This window comes from Melospiza melodia, chromosome 1, assembly GCF_035770615.1.
Source record: "Melospiza melodia melodia isolate bMelMel2 chromosome 1, bMelMel2.pri, whole genome shotgun sequence".
NCBI classification, from domain to species: Eukaryota; Metazoa; Chordata; class Aves; order Passeriformes; family Passerellidae; genus Melospiza; species Melospiza melodia.
The window spans coordinates 45522082-45545366 of NC_086194.1; the positions used below are offsets into that span (position 1 = coordinate 45522082).

General features: G+C 38.4%; 1 protein-coding gene across 4 annotated transcripts in view; it reads right to left on the minus strand.

Annotated features, from left to right (window-relative positions):
* TRAK1 (trafficking kinesin protein 1) overlaps nucleotides 1-23285 on the minus strand; it is a 126220-nt gene that overhangs the window by 82628 nt on the left and 20307 nt on the right. For 2 of the 4 annotated variants that reach the window (XM_063156404.1, XM_063156387.1), the window contains exon 1: nucleotides 19879-20014. The exons of the other annotated variants lie outside the window; for them this stretch is intronic. In XM_063156404.1, the coding sequence (XP_063012474.1) occupies nucleotides 19879-19964 (86 nt within the window). In that variant the 5' untranslated portion in view covers nucleotides 19965-20014. Of the gene's footprint in view, nucleotides 1-19878; nucleotides 20015-23285 lie in introns of those variants that run through there. 4 annotated transcript variants of the gene reach the window in all.

Consider the following 23285-nt stretch of genomic DNA (forward strand, 5'->3'; position numbering starts at 1 on the left):
GGTATCATTTAACCTGGAAATACTTCTCACACTCAGACTCAAAAACTGTATTTTGTAGGGACCGTAACAGCTAAGGGAACACACTAAATCAAATTATAATTTATACCATACCCCAATAAAAATGATACTGTATTGTGGCAGCTTCAGGAAGAGAAAGTTTCACTTGAGTGCTTTAACAGAAAGTGTTATGGTTCCCCTGCAGAGCATCCATTATTCCTGCACTATCACAGTAGATACTGAAAAGAACAATGGGGTTACTTGTACTGATTACTTTTTAAATGGTCCTTTTTCAAGTGGCTCCTTAGAAATAACTAGGGGGAGATTACTGATATTAAAAATTAGACGCTCAAATGAAGCTGGAATCAAAATGCTAACCTCATTTTTCCCCTCTGCACTGAAGATAGAAACAGCTTAAGCTATAAACAAGAAAAAGTACTGGAAATACACAGGCTGATTAGATAGGCTCAGTTTTGTCCTAGCTGCTGCCACACATCTGTGAATTACATTTGTTTTGGGAAACTGTTAGATAAGTCTGTTGTTGTGAACAAGGCCTTGACTAGGATTAAATAACTAAAAGCTCCAACACAACTTTTCAGCTTTTCTTGCCCTCCTCTTGCCTCCTTCCCAGGCCCTGCCTTAGCAACCTCAGGAAGCCAGTAAGAAAACAGCACTCCTGAATGAAATAACACTGATAACCAAGGTGTGATTCATCTGCAGCCTTCATGTGAGTTCTGGGAATTTAAGATCTTGTAACTTTTCTGAACAAATGACATCCAACATCTGACATACCTGACTACCACTTCTGACTCTCTCCCACACAATCCTCACCAAAAAATACTTTTGGCCAGAACATAACATTCCAATTTGCATTAGAAGTTTGTGTTGAATGAGTTTCACCTCTTAACATTCACTCCACTGAGGTACCATGGAACCAGTTCTCCCCCTCCTGTAAAGCTCCACCCCAACACTTGGCCCTGTTAAGAGTAAATAGAGATACACATCCAGAAACAAAAGTCATCAATGCTCTTCCTTTACACAAACTGTTTCACTGTTGGCACTTATGGGAACTAGAGGAAAATAAGCTTGAAAGTACAAAGGAGGAACAAAAGCTAACCCTTCCAAAATTCACAACAGTCAGTCTGCCTGGTCTACTGCAGAAACACATGGAGCATCTACATGAGAAAGTCAAGCTCAGGTTTAAGGAAGAGAATTTGCCTTTATCTTAAAACCTTGTATCATGGAGGAAAGAAAGCCAGAATAAATGTGTCTGCTTCCTTTCAGACTTATTAAATATCCTCAGTTTCCATACTGAAACCTACAGAGGCACTGTTTGCATGGCGTCTCTTGCAAGGCAAATATTGCCACCTAATCCAGGCAGTGCAGACTTGTCCTTTAAACTTCTGTAGAAGTCTTCCTATTGCAGAAAACACAAACAAACTGCAACTGAACACTATTTACCAGATTGTCAAAGCAGCCATAAAGAGAAATGGACATGGTAGTTAGTGTTCCCAGAAAATACACAATATTAATATTATTCTTTAGTCAGTGTCACCTGCACATACAATATTTGTAAACATGGTACAAATTGTTATTGAACTCCTTGGTATTCACTCCTTCTGAGATACAAATGAGGATAGAAATAATTATTGTAGTTTTGTACCTAATCTGACATCCAAACAAGTGAAGAGTTTGTAAATCAGATTATAATTTTTCTTAATGAAAAATCAACACATTTCATTCTTTCTACTGTGTATGTCAACAGCTGCATGGATATAGGATTTAAGTAACTCATCTCCTACCTAATATGACATAATTCAGCTTTTGCCTCAGTATGATAAAAGCTGTATTGGACCACTGGCTGTATTGTGCCATTTCTCCCAGTCTAAATACAATGAAAGTTTGAGGCCAATAGACAGATGTGGAACTAAAGAAATATTTAATTTGGAATGTTTGAACAAAATCCTTCAGTGTAAAACTGAAAGAGTAAAATTCCCTGAAGTTATCATCTATATCTTTTTTAACAAAGGTTCTACTCTGAAAAAAAATCTAATATGTCAGTTGTTTGTTGAAAGGCAATCATTCCAACCTTGCACCTTGTTAGAGTGATCAACAAGCACAAATACTTGCTCCCTGCACACCACCTCTGAAGAATGCCCAGATTTTGGTCTAACCCAATGAATGCCTAAAACAGAGTACTGGCATGATTACTATGTTAAAATCTTAAAATCTACATACAGCCAACAACTCTGCAATCTAGTAGTACATCCACACAATGGACTGGACGATGACTGCAACGCAACCAAGACTTGATGAAGAAGTACACTGGGTACAGACTGTAGTGTACCTGTGGCAGCCCAGATTACAAAAGGCAAGTCAGGAACTGAGCTGTGATTAGTCAGCACTGTGTTCCACATACTAAAAAAAAAAAATAAAATCCAGCTTTGCCAGTTGTCTAAGCAAAGCAGTTCAAAGCTAACAGACACATTTACATTAGACAACAGCCAAAATTTGATGATTTTGAGGCAGTGGGGAAAAAAAATCTCCACAACAGTCAGCCATTTCTGGGTTCTGGACATGAAAAGAAATTTGTTCATTTTTTCTTTGGGGTTTATTTTGTGGTGAAAGGGTTGAGTTTCATACATTACCAATTTCATATACAAGAAAATAAAACGAACCACTTCACTGCCATTTGAGATGAAGGTTTTCTGCATTCAGCACTAAACACAACTTAGCTCTGAATCTAAATACTCAAATGACTTTAAGTAATCCTTCTTTCTCCATCAAAAGGAGAAAAAAGATACAGAGATATTCAGCCACGTGCTTACCTAGAGCCCAGCAAAGCCGAGTAGGTTATCCATAACTTTGCAACATTATTCTAACCACCATCGTGGGTTGTAGTAACAGCAATTTACTGTAGTCACAAAACATCTGGAATTCCTAATGTGCTACCCCAGAGCCACATACTGCACCCTTTGGTGATTTTTAAGCTTTAACCATTTTTAATTATTCAGCTCAGATTTTGTGATTCAATACTGCTTTTATTCAATAGTCTAAAATGGCAACTGGGACACTCTGAATGTCTGCCAATTTAAAGAAATACTTCCTTAACAGAGAGAAAAAATATCTTTCCAGAACATCTGACTAAAATCTTCCAGGTCATCCTTTTGCTATGCATACTCTCATATGTAATTCAACTATGCTGTTTGGTTTAGAGAAGAAGCAAAACCATTTACTGTGAGCTGGCTGGTTTTGCATAACAGCTCTGGTACATATATATAATCAATTCCCTTTTAAGTAAGAATCTGAAAACTCTGCTGCAAGATGCACTTCAATGCTACTTGCAGTCTCACAGAGACATGAAAATTCAGGTAGCCCCATGGGCTACATCACTGACAAGTCATCTGGCATGTACCTATTAAATTTTATCCTTCAAGAAGCTTCAAACTGCATGGGCAAGAGGGGACATTCAGCCCAAGGTGACAGGCTAAATCTAATCTAAAGTAACCCCTTCAAATCAGTAATGAAGATTTATGAAGCTTCAGGGTTTTGATCTAGTTACCCACCCCTACTGACCAAAGTATTTGCTAATTTAGACAGAACCACAAGATATCAAGGGATTGAGAGAGCTTTCTACTCTTCACATCCACCTGGAGCTTCTGAGCCCTGATCATGTACTCTCATTTACTAATTCACTAATTCTCATTTACTAAGTACTATGCTTAAACACATCAGAGGGTTTTAGAATGTGGAAATTCCACCCTTTTATGTACTTGAAAGAGTCCCACCAGAAATATCCTTCCTTGTTTGGTGCATCATGTTATAAATCTACTAAGCACCTCTGTTTTAAACTAAGTCTGGTAAGTTTTACCAAGCTGTTTAAAAAGAATCCTCAAGGTTCTTATCTACCCCCCACCAAAAAAAAAATTCTTCAGATGCAAAATGCTCCATGTAGACACTGAAGCAAATCAAAGCTATGTATGTCTTTATATATGTCTGTCTCATATATAACAAGATTAATATGCTCACCTACCCTTGTTTGTGAAAATAATCAACTGAAGCAACTTAGAATTGCTTTAAGTATCCAAATTCTTATTTCTTTCATAATACACATTTTGAATCTGTAAATCTGTCTTTTTTAATTTAAAAACAATTTCTTCACTAAGTGGGTGGGTTCAAAAGCCAGTCAAAATGCCTTTTTCCATTTAAATACATGAAAGACCTTGAAGAAATAACCATTTCCAGAAGGTCTGGATTTTACACACACACACACACACACCATAAACATTCACTGTTTAACTTTTAGATAAAGGCTGAATATGGTCCCAAATAATTTACTGAGCTGTTTTAATTATGTGCTGTAGTATATACCCTCTTATAAACCATTAGCTTCTGCTAATGGTTTATAAACTGTTAGCTTCTGCTCAGAAGCTGCCTTTTGAACTTGCAGAATGCTGACTGCTTAGTTAAAACCCCTAACTCAAGGGACATAAAGAGTCTAGGCATCATAGATGAGTGATAGAATGTGAGAAGCACCTTATTTACTTTCAAACACTTGACATAATTCTGCATTTCTTATGCTACAAGAGTTCCAATAATTTTACAGTAAAAACTAAAGGGACAAACATCTTGGACAAGTCCAGACTACACCCTTATCTGAAGTTTTAAAGGCAGTCAAGGTCCTTTTAATCAAACTTGCTAAAGTTTCCTAGCTTTATGGTACATTCAGATCATATTCCAGACTTTTTGTTAGTTTTGGATTTTTTTCATCTTCATGGTGGAGTTAGGGATGCTTTAACCTAGCCAAATGCAATCTTTCAGAAAAGTGTCAACACCCAATGTTAATGCCACATGCCATGAAGGATCTTCTCAAGGTATATGCTTCCTGAAGAAAGGCTTTTCTGCCTGTGAAACTATAAAAAAATGTTCTCAAGCAGAAGATCTGAAGGGTTTCTAAAATCACTTTTATAAAGCCTCTTAATGAACAAGTCACAAAGTGCTAAGCTGATGAAGGCATCCAAAACCAGAACAATACCTGGTTAACTGCCAGTGGCATGGTAATTTCATTTAGAATAAAAAAGTCACCACATGAGAATAAGAGACAGAATAGCAGCAACAATAACCAAAAAGCTGCTTAAACCATAATATAACCACGTACAGCTTGAAATCTCACTCTCAAGGTAGCCAGAGATGCTGCTGTGACCTTGTTTAGCTTTATTTGACAGTTAAGTCATCAATCAAGTCAGTCATGTTTTCTCAAAAAACAAGGAAATGAAAACATCACAAATAACAAGCCTCTTAAAAGAAAACCACACCACTGCTCTCCACAAACCAAAGTTTCTCACCACTAGGATTTGGCCTTCAGAAGAAGCCCATCAGTCTCTTCTCCCCTCAGGGCAAGGGAGAGTGGAAGCCTACTGTAAGACAAGCCCTGGCTTTGACCTTCACAGCTGTGAGGGCACAAGTGTGCTCTCACCCAGCTTTATGTAACACTGCCCCACTCTGCTCTCAAGTTCCTTCAGGCAAATATTGCAGGGATCTATAAATAGCTCTTCCTTCTGTAAGGCTCACATTACACCGGGAGCTTTTTACAGCCCTCTCTTCTTTTATTAAATATAGGCCAAAAACCATGCTCTCCTCACCATATTCCTCTCTCAGTGAACAAACAAAACTGCAAAAATGTAAATGATGCATTCCCTTTCCTGCAACACCTCATGCTCCTGGCAGGGAGATCTTCAGCCATGTACCTGCCTTGGAAAGGGAAAGCTGTTCAACCACCACTACCGCTAAGGCACAGTGTATGAGAACTGCAGGTGCAGGCAAGGAATTCAGGAAGAAAGAAAACAAATCTCAGAGGTATGGTAATGCAAAGCATAAACACCCCAAACATATATTTTCTTTTCACACTCATGTGTGTGCAAGGTGCTCACTTAGGAACGAAATGGGTGCAAAAGGCACGGACCAATACTTGCTGAAGATAATAAGATCTTATGACTTAAAAAAAAGCAAAACAAAACAAAAAAACCCCCACCTAATCATTTTGGATTAGGCTGCTGTTATATTTAGTATGGACTCCAGCCTCAAAAACAGTGAACACAAATTAGAATACAAGACCATCCGTTTTGGTACATAAACACCATCTCTGCCAGCATGTCTCCTTGTACCACTCCAAAAAGGCAGGTATCAAAGATTTGTCAGAGTTCAGGTATGGGGAAAATGACTACATCAACAGCAAACCTCAGGTCCTAAAATAATATGGGTGGGAACAGCGATAACAAAAATATGAAAAGTTCTCTTTATTTATACACCACAAGAGAATGGAACTCCTCACTTCTCCACAAACCTCAAAGGTTTCAAAATAAGCATTTTGGCTACAGCTTTTCTGCTAGTGGGGGAGAGCTGTTCGATCACCACAAACTCTGAACTGCAGAGGTAACACCACTGTCCCTGCTCCTGAATGCTGAGCTCACTTCCCATCTGCAGGAAGGAGCAGTGGGAGCACTTGCCCAGAAGCAGAGCAGGGAGTCACAAATGCACTACACAAACATGAACTAGCTACTTTTACAGGGGAAACAAAACAAAACCCCCCAAGAACTCACTGAAAAATGGCTGGGCCTAAGACAGCAGGCAGTAGGTAAAGATATTCAAATTAAAATCTGTTCCCATTCCAAGCTAAATCCCTGATGAGCCAGCCCAGCCATACTCTCCTCCTCAGGGCAACACTAAAGAGCAGGGGAAGACAGCCAAAAGACCATGCTAGTATGTTGGTTTCCCACCACCACTACACCACTGTTTAATCAAAAACACAATACAACTAATTGCCAGCAAGTCGGGGCCAAGAGTTTTAGTCAAGTAACTCTAAACAAAGAATAGACTGGCTCAAACCAAATATTTATCATGGTTTAAAACCTGGGGGAGAGGGGGGAATTTTAATCTTGTTTTGCATTACTATTGTTCTTCTCCTGTTACAGGAAGAATTTCTCATTTCTCACCCTCTGCAATGACTTCTAAGAGTCTACATGGAGTTGGTACACTTTAAATTTTAAAAAATACTGATTTACAGCATTAGAAAAAAGTGCCATTATTCCTAATTTCAATAGCTGACCTTCTGAAAATATTTGCACAAAATCTCATATAACACAAGACTGCTGCTTTTCTTTACTGTTTCTTATTGCACACAGTCAGTGAGAATAGGGATAAGAGGAATGAAATTCTTTGCAAACTGCCCTAAAAAAAGCCCAACAAAACAAGCACAAAACTCAAAAAACTCAAAACCCACACACTGTAACTCCTGTGTCCTTATCCATTTATTTTCAGATTGAGTTGATTGCTTTGGAGTTGAATAATTGTATTAAAGAATTATTAAAAAATAAGACCAACAAACCAATCAAACCCCCACCTGCTGAGTAGGAACATCCTTTTTTTTTTTTTTCCCCAGAAATTGAGACATTTAAATATCCTGTTGCTGCTATAAGCAATTTCAGAGACAACTACTGGGAACCTTACCTCCAAGGACAGTCAGACCACCAATTCCTGCTCTGAGTAAGATGCTAAGTCGATCTGCTTTGGCTCACTAGCATCACTGGCCCTGCCTCACACCCTGGCAGCGAACCTCCCCACGTGCTCAAGCAACTGGCACAATCCAGTGAGAGCCTCCACCATTCTTCAAGGTTGCCTTACAATCCTGAACGTGCACAGAGTTCCTCAGAGCCTATCCCACAATTTCTTAACTGGCTGCTAATATCCCTGGGCCTCATATCCATTTTCTTTTGCCATCTCTGATTAGGTGTGTATGGGAGCAATGCTTACAACCATACACTGTTGTGTTTGAGAGCACACGAGTGAGCTGAACACAGCTCTGTCACAAGCTCTATAAATATAGCCCCTCTCTAAAGCTCTGGGCTGGGGGGAATGCAGATCACAGCCCTCTTCAGCCCAGAGAAAGCCACAACTCCAACACTTGGTGATATCTGAACCTTACAAGCCCCTTTAGGTACCATTGTTGGGGAGTGACACAACAACACCACAAGTTCCTGAACAACCAACAATCCAGGGCCTTGTACCAAAGCCTTGGTCACATGGCCTTCCCAGCAACTGAGACATGTGTCCCTGACTAATGAGGGTATATCTCAACACACCCCATTCCATGCAGGACTGCTTCCCTCCAGCTCCTCTTGGGGCTAATAGCTACAGCAAAAACACCCCATTTCACAGCCCTTCTCAAAAGGCTAAATGGTAGTTTAAATATCTTAAATGTAGTCGTTTAAAAATCTTAAATGAACTTCTGTCACGTCATTTTTCTGCTTCTGATGCTTGTGTGAAAACAAGAATAAAATAGGAAAATAAGATTTTGTTGTTTAAAAGTTGCTCTGTATAATCAGTGTATTACGATATACATGTGTCTGTGTTCTTGGGAACCTAGAAATGTTTATCCTAACAACAGGCTGTGGAATTTTAGGAAACTGAGCCAATTATCCATGGCTTAGTGCCATTAAAGTCAAAGTCACACAAGCAAAGATTTTAAAACAGAGTTTTTTAGAATTCAAGGGCATTAACATGAAGATGGTAAGGGCAAAGCTGTGATACAGTCTTTACACACACACAAAAACACCAACTATCTCCAAGCAAATCAAAAGAGAAAAAAGTCTCCTTACAGGGGAGAACTACAGAAGAGCTTAAGCTAGGAGGTATAAATACAAATTAAATACAATACAAGCTCAGTTTTTCCTTCATTTGCAGACTGTCTTACTTAGATACAGACTGAAGCTGAAATCCTGCATTGTGGCTTTCCCCAAAGAACCACAAAACCAGAAATTTGGGTTCACTCAATGCAGATGGATCAAATGATTCTAGACCATTTGGAAACTGACTTTGGAAAATAGTTGTGATAACCATTAGACAAGGCACTTTCTGAAGCTGTCCTTAGATAAATTCCTGTGTGCATGTACATGTTCTCCAAAACACACAACAGATAGTCCTGGACACTGAACCTCACTTAGCAGATTCATGGCACAGGCAGTAAGAAAGCGCTGGACCCAACTGCCCCCTGACAGCTCCGGCTCAACTGGAATTCTCTGTTGAGACTGAAAACTACTGTAAGTGCACTAGACAACTGACCTGCTCTACCGTCAGCCAATTCAGTTCCCCACTTATCAGCATGCCTAGCGACTTATTTGTATCTTAGCACCCAGCCAGAAAGCATTCGGAGTCTACCAACAGCTTCAGGCAAGCAACCCAGGCAGCTTTCCATGAGGAAAACAGTTATTAGACAAATCTTTTTCTTATATGTTAAGGATTTTATTCTTTGTGCCAAGACCGAAATTTCTCTGAAAGTGGAACTTTTCACTACAGTATCAAAAGCAACCCTTGCTTGGGCAATAAAAGAAATTGAACCAATTCAGTAAACTATTACAGAGACATGCTAAATGTAAAAGTGGAGAGAACAACAAGTTAGCTTTACAAGGTTGGAAAGCTCAGCATTTGAAGCACTTCTTTATTCAGTTGAAAAATATTTTAAAAGTCACTAATGTTGCCCATCTGCAGTTTAAAAGAAAGCCTCTCTCAAAACAAGTATTATGATGCCTAGAAATGTCTTCCTTCAAAATGTTTTTTCATGACCTAACTTGGCAGAGCAGTGGTCCTATCAGCCTCAGAACCACAATCAGAATTCATTTCCCCTGACTCATACATGCTCTAGCACAAGGGAAGTTATCATTCCCAATACACAGTTTTTTCAAAATAACTGTAATAAAACTGGAACATGGCTTTTAAGTACCCATGGTTATATTTGAAGATGATGATACATTTTGAGATCATAGGAAAGTATCACCAAAGTCAAAGTAATAGTCTGTCTACTTGAAACACTCACTTTTTTTGTTTGTGCATGAAGAAATGAGTTTCTGTCAAGAGAGTTGTGGAAGAATCAGATTTCAAGAGCAACAGGTAGAATGGAAAGCAAGGCCTACAAGTACAATGCTTAATATAAACACATGATTTCCTGAAAGGAACAGATCTCTCCACCTGCTCTTAAATTCCCTGTGTATGTTGCTTGTTTGATATATAAACTCTTATTTGAGCTAAAAAAGTTAAAAAGAATCCAAGATTTGACAACTGAAACCAGTAATATTAAAAAGTGCTTGGAGACAGCATACCCTCAATTTTATTATTTAAGCCTTCATTAATTTTCAGTTCTCTGTCCAGTATGTTCTTACAGCAGAACTCAAAGCTTTATCATATCTCTTTTACTGTCAAGAGAGAATATGAAGCTTTCCTTGCTATTGAAGAAGGTCTGGAGAGAAATTCCTTGAAACTTAATGTGGCAGAAGGAAAAAATGAACTTGTGTAGAAAGGACTCCATATTACATAATTAAAAAAGAGAAATTTTCAAAAAATACTTTTATATTCTGCGTAGTCATTGACTTCCCTGAAATGAACTCATTCTACTTAACTTGTTTTACAGTTTATGTAGAAAAACTTTTGATTTAAATTTAGCCATGCTTTAAGCATAAGCAAGGTGAAATATTACAGTGTATCTGCCTGGGGGTTTGGGCTCAAGCAAAATTTTCAGTAAGAAATGCTGAAGTAACATTAAAAAGTATGCCAAATAATGGCAAAGATCTCTGAGCTATTTGCCCCATGCAAATAAGGTTCAGCTTTTGTTTAACAAAATCTTGGTCAGGCCTTTGGTCAGAAGAACATAGCAGTCCAGACATTTCATGCAGTTCAAACAAAACACAAGACTGTATTCTAAAGTGAAAATTGCGATATTTCCTGTACCAGGATACATGGAATTAAATATTGTAGCTATTCCTAGTGCATAGTAGAGATATGGCTACACTAGACCACCCTTACATTCCTTACTGTTCTGGATCCAGACATGGTTTTCAGGAATGCACTGTTTATTCACCTGTACCAAACACAGGGCTCAGCAAGACCCTCAATTTCCACCACGAACCATTTTCTCTTCTTCCCAGTGAAACATTCTGCCATCTCTTTAAAACCTTCTCTTTACAGTATTACATTTCTCTTTTCTGCACTTTAATGTCTCTGTAAGGTCCCGTGACTCAGTTTTCACACACCTGTCCCTCACCATGGAAACAGAACAGGAAGAATAAATAGAATGTACATACCTAATTTACATTATTGAATAAAAAAAACCCTATTGATATTCATCATTAGGTTGGAATCTCCATGGCCAAAACAGGAAGCACAGACAAGTTTCCCATGACTCAAGCCTAGCAGTAATACCCTTGTAAACTTCCATCACCACCAACACCAGCAACTGACAGGTCAAGGCCAAAATAAGCCACTGTCCTGCAGTTTAGAAAAGCAGCCAGCTTTCAAGGAGCAGTCAGTCTAGCACAGCCCCTCTGGGGTGAATGTGTCAGCAGTGAAGAGTTACACCAGAACTTTCCTTGACCTCTCTCTCTTTTAACAGATTCCCGTGGTAGGTTTGCAGTTCCACCACTTGTGCCCTTTCTTCAAAGCTGCTGCTCCGTGCAGACTCCCCGGGCACCAACACCCAGAGCAGCTGCCAGCACAGCCCCAGCCCCAGCCCCAAGTGTCTCTGTGCAACCCGAGAAAGGCACGCTGCCACCTTCTCGGCACGGCCAGACCCTGCTGAAATGCTCTTCCCCAGCCCTGCTCCATACACTGACTGCAGGAGAAACAGGAAGGTTTATTAATAAGCAGGAGGAAAGGTCAGCAGCTTGACTCGGATCCACAACTTTCTAGGCTAAGATCACTTGCACAGTATGCCAGATGGGTCAGAGAAGAGACCGGTGCTGCCAGAACAGACTGTGAAATGCCAAGCAAACGCCACAGCATACACCCAATATGGTCTCCCACAGAATCCTACTGCTAAATTAGTGTTCATACAGTCATGCTGATATGGAATAGAAGGGTATTTTACAGCTCCCACTGATTTCTGATAATTCATGCTAAATCTACAGTGAGGTAGGAAAGAACAAAGTAAAACAAGTTCAGACACAGATAATAGACCACTTAAGAACTGGCAGTACACTTTGGGGGTTTTGGTGGTTTTTTTTTTATTCTCAAAAAACTTTTCCATAATAGTGCCATTTCATAGACTTCCATTCTTCCTCAATCTTTATGTTGTGTTCATTCCTGAATGCACTGAAGAACAAAGCTGTTAATTTTCAAAGGGCCATATACAGAAATATCAATTTATAGTGCAATTAAGAAACCACACAAACCTCAAACACACAGCTAAAACAAAGACTACTATTTTCTTGCTGCTGCAGTGCATTTGTGACTTACTGGAGGGTGTTTAGGTGCAGGTTTCTCAGTTCTGACAGATTCTTCCTCCTTCCCCTTGTACAAGTTTATTCTCATTCAATAAGAAGCTTGATTCTGCAGTCATGCGTCACAACTACATCACTGAAGAGATATGAATCTATTGTGCTCAGTTCTTTGAATTTATACATCTATTTACAAATCAGGTCAAAATAATGTAGAATATGCATTAGTGCACAGTGGCAGTATATATTCCTACAAATGAAATCAGGAAGGGAATTTGAGCATGCTCTACACTTGGTCCAAATATGTGTGCAGGTAATACAGCTGCACAGTGTTGCTGGACATTCACAGCACAAAGTTAAAGGCAACTAGAGAGGACACTGACCACATCATTTTTATATTACTCAGCACAATCATCATCCTCAGCAAAGACACACATGCCAAAAAGTCTTTAAAGCAAATATTTCACGTTTAGCTACCATAGTACAGCTTGCATTCATCATCAATTCCTTTTGCTACAAGACAAGTGACACCACCACAGGCACCAGGTTTTAACCATTATGGCCTGTGCTCTTCAGACAAATTACAAACAGCTGTAAAAATAAAACAACTTCAGCTGAGCAAGTCTGCAAATTATCCAGAGTACATGACATGTTCTACCTGACAGTGGACAGAAAATATCCAAGTCAACAAAACCGAAGTTGCCATATCTAAAACTTTCCCACAAACATCCTATACAGATAATATAGACACTAAAGTGTACCACTGGATGAAGCCCCAAAAAAATCCACAGAACTGCACATATAGCACAGAAGCTGGCCAACACACAATACTGGAAGCAAGACCAATGCCTACCAGTCAAAACAAAGAGAGATGACATTCAGCATGAACCCATCCTGACTGGTCTGAGGAAACACAGACAAATATGTCTTTCAAAGTTATTTTCCAGTAAGAAAGGGTGAAGTATTCTCATATCAGATAAATGACACTACTCCAGTATAAAGAAATAGTATGGTGGAACCTACAAAACCTACCCCAAAATAGTAATAAGAAAGAAGGATGCTCTTCAGCATGCCTGCAGACCTTCTCTTGCATGGAGTGTTACTTTATGAACACTTTGAGTAGCAATTGTCACAGCCTGCCTTACTTCATCTTTGGTGTCCTACAGCAGAGAAATACACATCACTGAAACGTGTCTGCTATGTGGCAGCATTCCCAGGTATGTCATTTAGAGAAATCCCAAAGCACTCTGAATCCCATGGTAAATTCTCCACCCACAGATTTTCTTTGCAAAGATAAACATGAAAGAAAAACGCATTCACTCAGCCATGCATGTGGAGACTGAAAGACTGGGAGTGACCTTTGATTATGGCACTAAAACCAAACACACAATAAAGTAAGAAAAAGCTGGAAGGGAGGAAAAGCACAGCAATTTACTTAGGTGAGTCCCCCTAGCTATTCTGCCATCTGGAAAAATAGCAGCTTTCAGCACATAAGCATGTAAACTGGTGGACCCTCTTGTGCTTTCTACTATTTTTCTTCCTCAGCAATCTTTTTACATAATAGTTCTATGAATAAAATAGGTCAAATTGAGCCTCTCAGGAGTTTTACTAAATTTTAAACATTAAAAAGCTGCTTGTACCTGAGTATTATGATCAAATTAAAGGTTCCACGACTTAAAACAATTTGCTTTTTCAGTGGCACTGTTGTCTGGATTAACTTTTCTTGGGTACTAAATGCACAGTCAGGAAAAGTCCAGTACATTAACAAATGCAGTGAACAGATTAATAAAACTCTGACTTCATACAAACTGTCTCAGGTCAGAGCCTTTCCACTATGGCAGAGTGAAGAGCAGCACCTCTCAGATTCACTCTAGTTAGAAGGTGCCTGTTGAGATCCAGTCAGCCCTTGAAAATCATCATAGTGAAAACGGAAGTTTCCACTCATGCAATTCTACCAATTTTGCCTCAGTAACACAGAGATTATTCCCAGCCAAACACAAACCTGGGAAATGTGCCTTTTCTTTTCAAGTTACCAGGAAAGAACAACGTAGTCAAAACCAGAAAAAGATGATTGTGAATGAAAGGTACCATTTTCCCCTCTCCCATTCCAATCCATTGGCAAGCAGCTCCCTTTTCCAGATCTCCGCCAGGGCTCTGTCCCTCAGTGACTCTAAGAGTCTCACCAGACTGCTAAAAATAACTTCTCAACTACAAGACATGCACATTATCAGCGGAAAACATTTCTGCAAGCTTAGTAACAGCTCCACAGCTCAGTCTGATTAAAAGAGAGACTGAAAAGGCAGACTAAAGAATGGTTGCTGAGGCAGGGAAGCCTTGACTGCATGCCCATCCATGACCACCACACACAGAACACTTTTTTTCCCCCAGGTGACAGATATTTTACAAGCAATTGCAGAAAGCTGAGGGTTTTGAATTATCAGCAATATGTACCGTAAAATCTAAATGTGTTAGAATCATATTGATAATTTGAATTTAACACACTTAAATGTATACTGCTTTGCAATTCAGCAGTCTTCCATGACTGTTTCTGTGGAAGTCTTCAGAATGAACATGTAATAACACATGTAACATTCCGTAAGCAAGTGGAAGGCTCTCCACTTTTTTTTCCTGCTATAAAACAGTAATAAAGCAGAGAGGGGATTAAACCACACAGGTTTCAGACTTGTCCAGGTCACATCTGTATGGATACCCGCATTGTGGATTTTGCTGCTTCACTGCATGCTGTGATCACTACAGAAAAATGCACATGACATCCTTTATTAGCCAAAACCCTGAGCTACAGAATCAAAGGCCAGTTGGTCACCAAAAGGCATGCAAAGCATGTTTCCATCAAGTCTTGAGAAGGGAGAATAATTTTAATGGCACTTTATGAAGCAGAAAGAGTGCTTGAACACCAAAACTACCCAGTCAGTTACAAAGTCTATATTTGTGATTTAATAATTCAAAAGCAACTTGCTGTCTCTCAGAAAGACACAGAAAAAGCAAGACTTAGAAACTTCATACACAAAACTGTCCTTTCTGAGAAGATCACAAACTTCTGCAACTTCTACCACTCAATGCTACCACAGAAGAATACTATGAGTTATTTAAAAAGAATTAACAACATGTTTCTTGTGTTGTGACAGCAAAAACTCTGCAACCAACCACTAAAAGTCTTGGTCTGACTCTTATTCCTCCCCTTAATCTATATGGTTCAAAGCAGTTCTCTGTTCACTGAAAACTTAAGTAGTGGAACATTCACTATGAGTTTAAGAAAGAAAGTTTTTGAACATGAAGGTGTCCTTCTTACTCTGGTTTTGTCAGGATGTTGAGATATTTCAGCTGTTCACATGGAGGACAACACTCTTGCTTTCATAACATTACTTCCCAAACTAAATGTGCCAGTTATGAAATTACAGATCTGTAAGTACAATTACACGTCATAAATGGTGATTCATTAAGGACTATAATTTTAGGAAGACTCAGAATAATATCAACACCACCTACAACCGATACATTTTTTTCTTGTACAGTTAAAATCCCCAAACCTTCCAAACCAACAGTATGATTTTATTCCAAATAAATTTCTGGTAAGAGCTGAAGTGATACTTAAAATCCTGGGGTGGTTGTTTTTGTTTTTTTGTTTTTTTTTTTTTTTTTTAAGTAAAGATTTAAGAGAGTGGGTAGCTTTTTATCCTAAGCCTGACAGAGATTTCAACAAATTACAACTTTCCATGGCTACTGTAAACACAGAGGGAATCCACTCATCCATTTGTTTTTCCCATGACACTTCCATCACAGGGCAAGTCACATCAGTTACACTGTGACCTTCCTACTGATGTTTTGTTAATGACCAGGCAAGAAACAAGGAGTTTTCTGAACAGAGTGAAAAATCAGTGTACTGTTAATGTAATAGCTATAATTTGAAGCTACAATATTGGAAGACATACAAATAAACTAGTGCTAAGACATAGAGAGAAAGAGAGAGAGAAAGAGAGAGAGAAAGAGAGAGAGAAGAGAGAGAGAGAGAAAGAGAGAGAGAAAGAGAGAGAGAAAGAGAGAGAGAAAGAGAGAGAGAAAGAGAGAGAGAAAGAGAGAGAGAAAGAGAGAGAGAAAGGAAAACCCAGTGACCTTGCATCTTTCAGAAGTCACTAACGCTTCTCAGCAAGCAGAAGGACATCCTGATCAGAGTCACTACTTATTTCACTTGTTCCCAGTCAAAGTTATCTGGAGAAGCACCAAAAATGTTTACTGAAGACTCCACTGAAAGCTGAGCAAATCAAAACAAGTGCCAGTATCAAAAGGCCACTTTTCCTTCACTCTCCCTGGTACAGTCAGGTGTAGTTGTGCAGTAACAGCCACCATTTTACTGCATTTCCTGAAAATAAAGAATGGGGTTAAGGGAGGGAAGCAAACAAATTATCTGATCAGGAACAAATAAAAATAAGCTCAAGGTCTCTTATATCAATACATGTCTATATTAGAGTTTCCACATGATATCTGAGCTGTCTATATTAAGCCTCTCAGGCCAGTCTCCCACTAAATTAAGCTCTTGAGTGGCTTAAAGTTCACATGATTTTTAGAGCCTATCTAGGCAGCTATTCTTTCTGCATCTCCTCTATTGAAAGTTTCTTTGTCAGCTACCTTTTTCACCTTCAGTTCCAGTTCTCTGATGAAACCTTGTATGTGAGAAGTCACATGTCATCAAGAACCACATTTCATCTCCTTTAGAGAAAAAGGATTTCAGAATGAAGTGGGATCAAAGACATAAAATTTTCGCAGTTGATAAGAAAACAGTTTCAGTACTTAATCTAAAAACATGGAATCCAAAAGGTGAAATACACTCCTATCACTTCTAATTCTCAGGTTTTCCACTAATTCCTCTAACAGCCTCATGATGACTTGAAGGCAAACTGTACTGCTCTAAAAGGCCAAACATCCTCAGTCTTTAACTTGATATTTGAATTGTCCTAGTTAGGAAGCCTAATAAATGTATTATACATCACTCCCTAAACTTTCAGTTCTGTTTAAACATTTAAGTTATTCTATTTCCTTGCTAGTCTGTACAGAGTGCAAGTTTTAGTACAGACCTACTGTTTGCTTTCATCCAAGCTCCCTTCACACGTGCTTCCCAACTGCTTGGTGGACAAGACCTCCTGTTTCTTAGAGCACCTTCAACATAAATTTCATATGTGTTCAACTTTCCTTCCTAGTACACAGTTAACCGGAAAAAACCATTTCTTTCCATCGCACTCCATTTCATATCACATACACTGAGCATTGCATTTCATACATTTAACAGCAACAGCTGGGATATACAAAGAGGGGTGTGGGTAGGGTTTGAGAAGAAGTCAGTCTGTTGAAAGTATTTCTTTTAACTCGTTCCTTCAAAAAGACTTTCTCTCTACAAACTGAAAATTGCTCAACACCTATGCAAGGCAGCTGCTACTCTGTATTTTAGAGATAAACAAAAAACAGTGGGGACAAATCCTGAGCCACTCTGATGAATGCAAGCACCTTACTGGAAGTAGACTTCTCTTAAAGAAAAAACAAATGTGCCTAAGTTAATTATATAGGGAGAAAAATTCATTTTATTCACTGTACCTGTATGTTCTTTATCAGGAAGTAAAATGTGAATTTACAAGAGGAAAAAAAGTGAGCCATTCAGAAATGAACAAGAACCTATCAGATGCATTTCACTCACAAACACTTCACAGTTTTTTTTAGTCTACTCCCTAAGGACACGGGCTTCTACCAGAATTTAAGTGCAATTCTGTTGCAATATAATCCTACCTGAGCCAGTGGGGACAGAAGGGAAATTTAAAAGGACCAACAATAAGGGTATTATTTCTGCCTGATATGAGATATGAGCTCCATCTCTGCCCAACTACAATTACATTCCTGTACAATGTCATGTCAGAGATGCTAAAAGCTCTACAAAAACATCTCATTTCCTTATCTTTGCTTTCCTACAATTGTCTGAAAATAATTGTAGCACTGAGATTTTTGAGTGTGTTAAAGATTTTAGGTATTGTAGGTAGTACACATTCAAAGTATTTTTATAAGTTTTAAAATGCAAAGCTTTTCATTAAGAAATGTCAGCTTCCTTCAAGCCAGTCAGTCCTTCCTTCAATCACAGAGCAAGGAACAGCTATTATGGGCATTGTTCCAAAGCTCAAAAGCTCCCAACAATAAAAAGGCCCTTTCAACAACTTTGGAAGTTAAAATGGGTTTTGTAACAAAGAACATGCAAAAAATGAAGTTAAACTTGATTAGAAGCAGTTGCAAGGTTTTTTTACAAATCCACCAAGGATATTCATTCTTTTCATGAAGTTCATACTTAGCCAAGTCGTGCAGTAGCAAAAAGAACTAGCAAATTATAACAAGTTGCTCCTTGTTTGATTATAGCAATGAAGATCAAGTTGGGGAGGAAAAATCTAACTTCCAGCCACCAGAATATAAGAATATAACTCTCCAACAGCAATCTTATATCCCAGAGCCATTGGATTTAAAAAGAAAAACTGTTTCTAAAAAAATGTTCTACAAAGAAAACAGTTTATATTGCTCATAATTCATGAATAATTTTGAACTGGTTTATTTTTATTTTCTGTTTTAAAGTTCTGGTTTTGAATTTAAATACAGATAAGAAAAGCAAACTCAAATCACATCCAGAAAATAAGCCTAATAAAATGACAATAACCCTAGTCCAAGTCCTCATATTTCAAAGGAAACACTCATGTCTAAGCTCCTTATACTGTAAGAATTTTAATTTAAGAGAATGAAGTAGAGTATATCAATTAGACAGGCATCACTAATGCCATGCTTCAAAAAATGGGCTAAGAGCTACCAAATTACCTATGAGCATATGCAAAGATTAATACACGTAGTATCTAAATATTAACACCAGGAGTGCCAACAGAAATTGGTGACAAAATTGTCCTACAGATATAGGACAATATGAGTACCTCGAACAACTGCAATTTCTTTGCAAGTGAAAGGCTGCAAAAGTATGCAAGCAATTCCTCTTGCACCAATCTGTCTACTTCCAACGTAGCACATATTTAACATTAATACCACAACTTAAGAGACCTGATGCCCAAAGCAGTTATATCTGTAACCTTAAAATATTAGCTCAGATTCCTTCTGGCTTATTCTCAAAACATCTCATGGTGGTAAATAACATGTCAGTTTAACGTTAGATGTGGAGGCAGGGAGGGAGGCAACCACAGTGAACAGTGATCCTTGACCCACAGAAGCAGAGTACACTGTCACTAACCTACTTTTGAACACCAAAGCATAAGTCTGTACTCCTGCCCCACCAGTCTAAAGCTGCATCTGGGAACACAAGGGCAGCTCAGCTCAGCAGTATTTGAGAAAGACGCCGGGCAGTGTTATGCAGTGCAATAGCCGAAACACAGCATTCAACTAAACTGCTGAGTAAGGGAAAATGCAAAGTACTAAAGCAGCTTTTGTCATGTTTCTTTCTTTTGTCTGAGTTAATTTAAAGCATGGCCAGCGATGCCTCTGCATACACACTACATACACACTGCAGTCAAAGCTCAGCTCTAAGAGCAACAAAGACTACGGGGGGATTACGGCTCTGTAACAGCCCCTGCTGTACCTGGTTTTCAACTCCTTCTGTTCATGATCATCTGCATAGCATTCTTCCTTTTTTGTGTCTCCTTTTCCCCACCAGAATCTCACCATTTGGCCAGCAGGCTTGCTTTAAGTGTTGCTTCTATTTGTGCTTCCTGCACATGAACAGTTCTTGATGCCGTAAGGTCATCTGAATGCAATTGTAACTTTGGCTCCCGCACAAGTTTCCTCGCCCTCTCTTGGCAGAGCAGTTACACAAACTACCAAGCAGAATCAAACAGGGTTAGCCTACTCCTCTTCTCAGTCTGCTGCATTAAAACCTTGATCTTTTAAATGCATATTACAATATCTACATTTGTAACCACAACCAAAATTTTTAATTTGAGAACAAAGCTGTATAGACAACCATACACAAAAATCCTCTGGAGAGAACAGATGGTAGCAAATCTTTTCCTTCTAAACATCAGGAAAACATTGCAGAGTGTTTCCAGAGTCTTCACAAAAGTAGTAAGATTTATCTACAGAGCAAAATAAAGCCATACTTTAAAACTGCATGCATCTCAAAAGACTAAGGCTTTCTGGTGCATGTGTTGAAACACTCTCAAGAGAAAAGAGCTACGAGCTCATCTGGCAATCACACATGTACTCCAACAAATTAAACTCCTTTTTCCTGAAATTACCCTTCAAGGTAAAGCCAGTCACAAACTCCACCCTTCTCAAAGTGGCATTTTTGTGTAGAGTATGACCTGTCACTTCAACAGACTTCTAAAAATTTGGAAATATTTTATCATTCCTCAAGAAAAGTGAGAGCAATTTTCTTTCTTAACTTCTCCTCCAAAACAAGCCACAACAGTTCTTCTCAGCCAGCCTCCTATTCCCACACATTAAGGACAAGTTTGGCATTGCAGCCACCTCTTCTCCAAGCATCCAGGTTTTTATGTGGACTGATCCAACTGAAAACATAGTGCCAAAACAAAGGATGTGTAAACACTGTCTTCCAGAGGCAAGCCTGTACCAAGGATAAACTTTTGAATCTTTGTAGATATGAAATGCAACTCCCTTTGTGAAAAAAGTATTCCAAACCAGATGCTCCTTCAGACATAAGAACAAATAACACAACTTTAAGCATTTCTCATCTGATTTTGCTTATTAGAAGTCATGTCTCTGATCATGTCTAACAAAATAGATTTTTAAAAGTTCGATTGTAATTAATCAAAATACTCACACTTACATCAAAGATTCCTTACAGTGCTTCCTATTGCATCAAGCTTTTGGCTTCTGGCAATTCTAATAAAAAATATCCTTTTAAAAGTCTCTTCTAATCCAAACCATTCTGATTCTGTGATTATTCCTCAGTTCCAAACTGAGCATAGCTATATGACTGGATAACATCCAGCCTTTAGGATACATGAACTGTCATTTACTTGATCAATGAAGCTGCAGGTATTCCCAGTGCCTTTTCACATCACTGTTTTCCTGCGTCACAACAGTCCTGACTCCAAGTTTTAACATACTAAAGTGCAGAACTGTTCCAAGCATCAGGCTATGATTACAGCAGACTGAAATTCACCATATGGTGAATGGTTCATTTGATGAGGAGATTTACATGTGCAAATATAATTCTATTCCCATGTGCATTTCTATACTTCATCATAAACATGAATTGAAACACCTGCAGTAAAAGAAATTAAATTTGAGCCTGATAGTAAAACAATAAGATTTAAAGTAAAAACAAAAAAATAATTCAAACAGAAAAATTTTCTCCTTTCTTCCCCAAGAAAGCAAAAAAGAAAGAAAGAAACATAGCAGTAGACCTTCAGCAATCAGTTAAAGACAACCCAGAACAAACATTTACAGCAATATGCAAATACAGCACTTTCATTGGTCAAGGAAGGGAATAAAATGCTCTTTTAAAGGCTTAAATTGCAGAGAAAACTCTTTCTTTACAGCAACATGCAGAACTAAGAGAGATTTCCAGTTCATACCCTTTCTCTACAAGCTGGAATTTCAAGAAATGTTTCCCCAAAACCACAGGAGGTAATAAAGTATATTGTGAAAATCTATTTTTTGTTTTCATTACTTTAAAGTTGCAAAACAGTTTTTCTGATAACTAAGAATTTTTCAACCAACACTTTTCTTTTAGGTTTCCCAGAGTTCATTTAATTACCATCTCCCATCTGTCTTACCCACGTATCCTCAGCAGCAGGAACATTTGCTGACACTATAATCAAGAATGAACTGGCAGTAAAATTATTTATCCTCTGCCAGACTGTGCCACCGTTTAATATCGAGGGAGATAAATTAGAATTTAACTCTAGTTGACTGGCAACTAAATCTTGTATAGATATAGACAGATAAAGGCTATTTACACACAGATTTTTATGAGGTCACCTTGCTGAGACAATAGAACTTTGAAAGCCTCAAGACATTAACCAGCTGTCTCCTGCCTACCAATAAAACATTCTGTCAACATAGTAGCACCAGTTCAGCACTGCATGACCTATGCCATCCATCTACTCACACTGCACATCCTCAAGACTGTCTGCTTTGTGATAGTACAGCAAAGGTATTTCAAGTAATTTAATCTACTGTCTGGCACATTTGTTCTTTGATAGTCCATCTGCTATGGGAAAAAACACCCCAGTCGAAAAAAAACCCACCTTTATAATAAGCCTATACACAAAGCACAAAAAAAATCTTGATTTCCTTTACCTACAATGTATTGCAATTCAAAGTTTCCAGATTATTTTATTTTTGCAATATAAATAGTTTGCAATATAACTTTCACTACCCTCTTAGCTTGGTGGTAAGGAGTGAAAACATCCTTGGCCTTAAAAATAATCAAGAGAGACTGGAGGAAGGAGTCACTTGTGTTAATAACTAGTGTTGTTTTACTAATGCAAGGTAATAAAAGTTTGTCCTTTGTAGTAACTGGTGTTGGGCCCAGTGAGTGTTAAGATCTAAATTGAAACAATGACCAAGAAAATTTACAGAGAAAACTGTGGATCATTTCTCTGGTATATGATATCCCCTACACTGCCCTTTCATACCCACACAAGCAACTATGTGCTCAGTGCAAAATCCTCCCCCTGCAGCTTCTCTGAAAACACTGTATGTAGGCAGGACAAATTATTACTCAGAACTAGAACATTTGGAACGTTTCTCAGCTTTTCAGATACCCAGATACAGACAGTAAAGAGCAGATTATTCCCTGAGCAAGTGGGCAGAGTTGTAGACTATCTTAATATTAAAAGTATAAAATAATTTATATGGCTACTATAAGAAAGCTGTAAACCAAATACAAAGTTCAGAATTCATATAAAAACATTTAAGCTAAATACAGACAAAGTTCAGAATTAATTTAGACAGATTTAAGACCTTGCAAAAATAGGCTCGAGGAACACAGGAACTCTCCACTTTCTTCCTCATTTA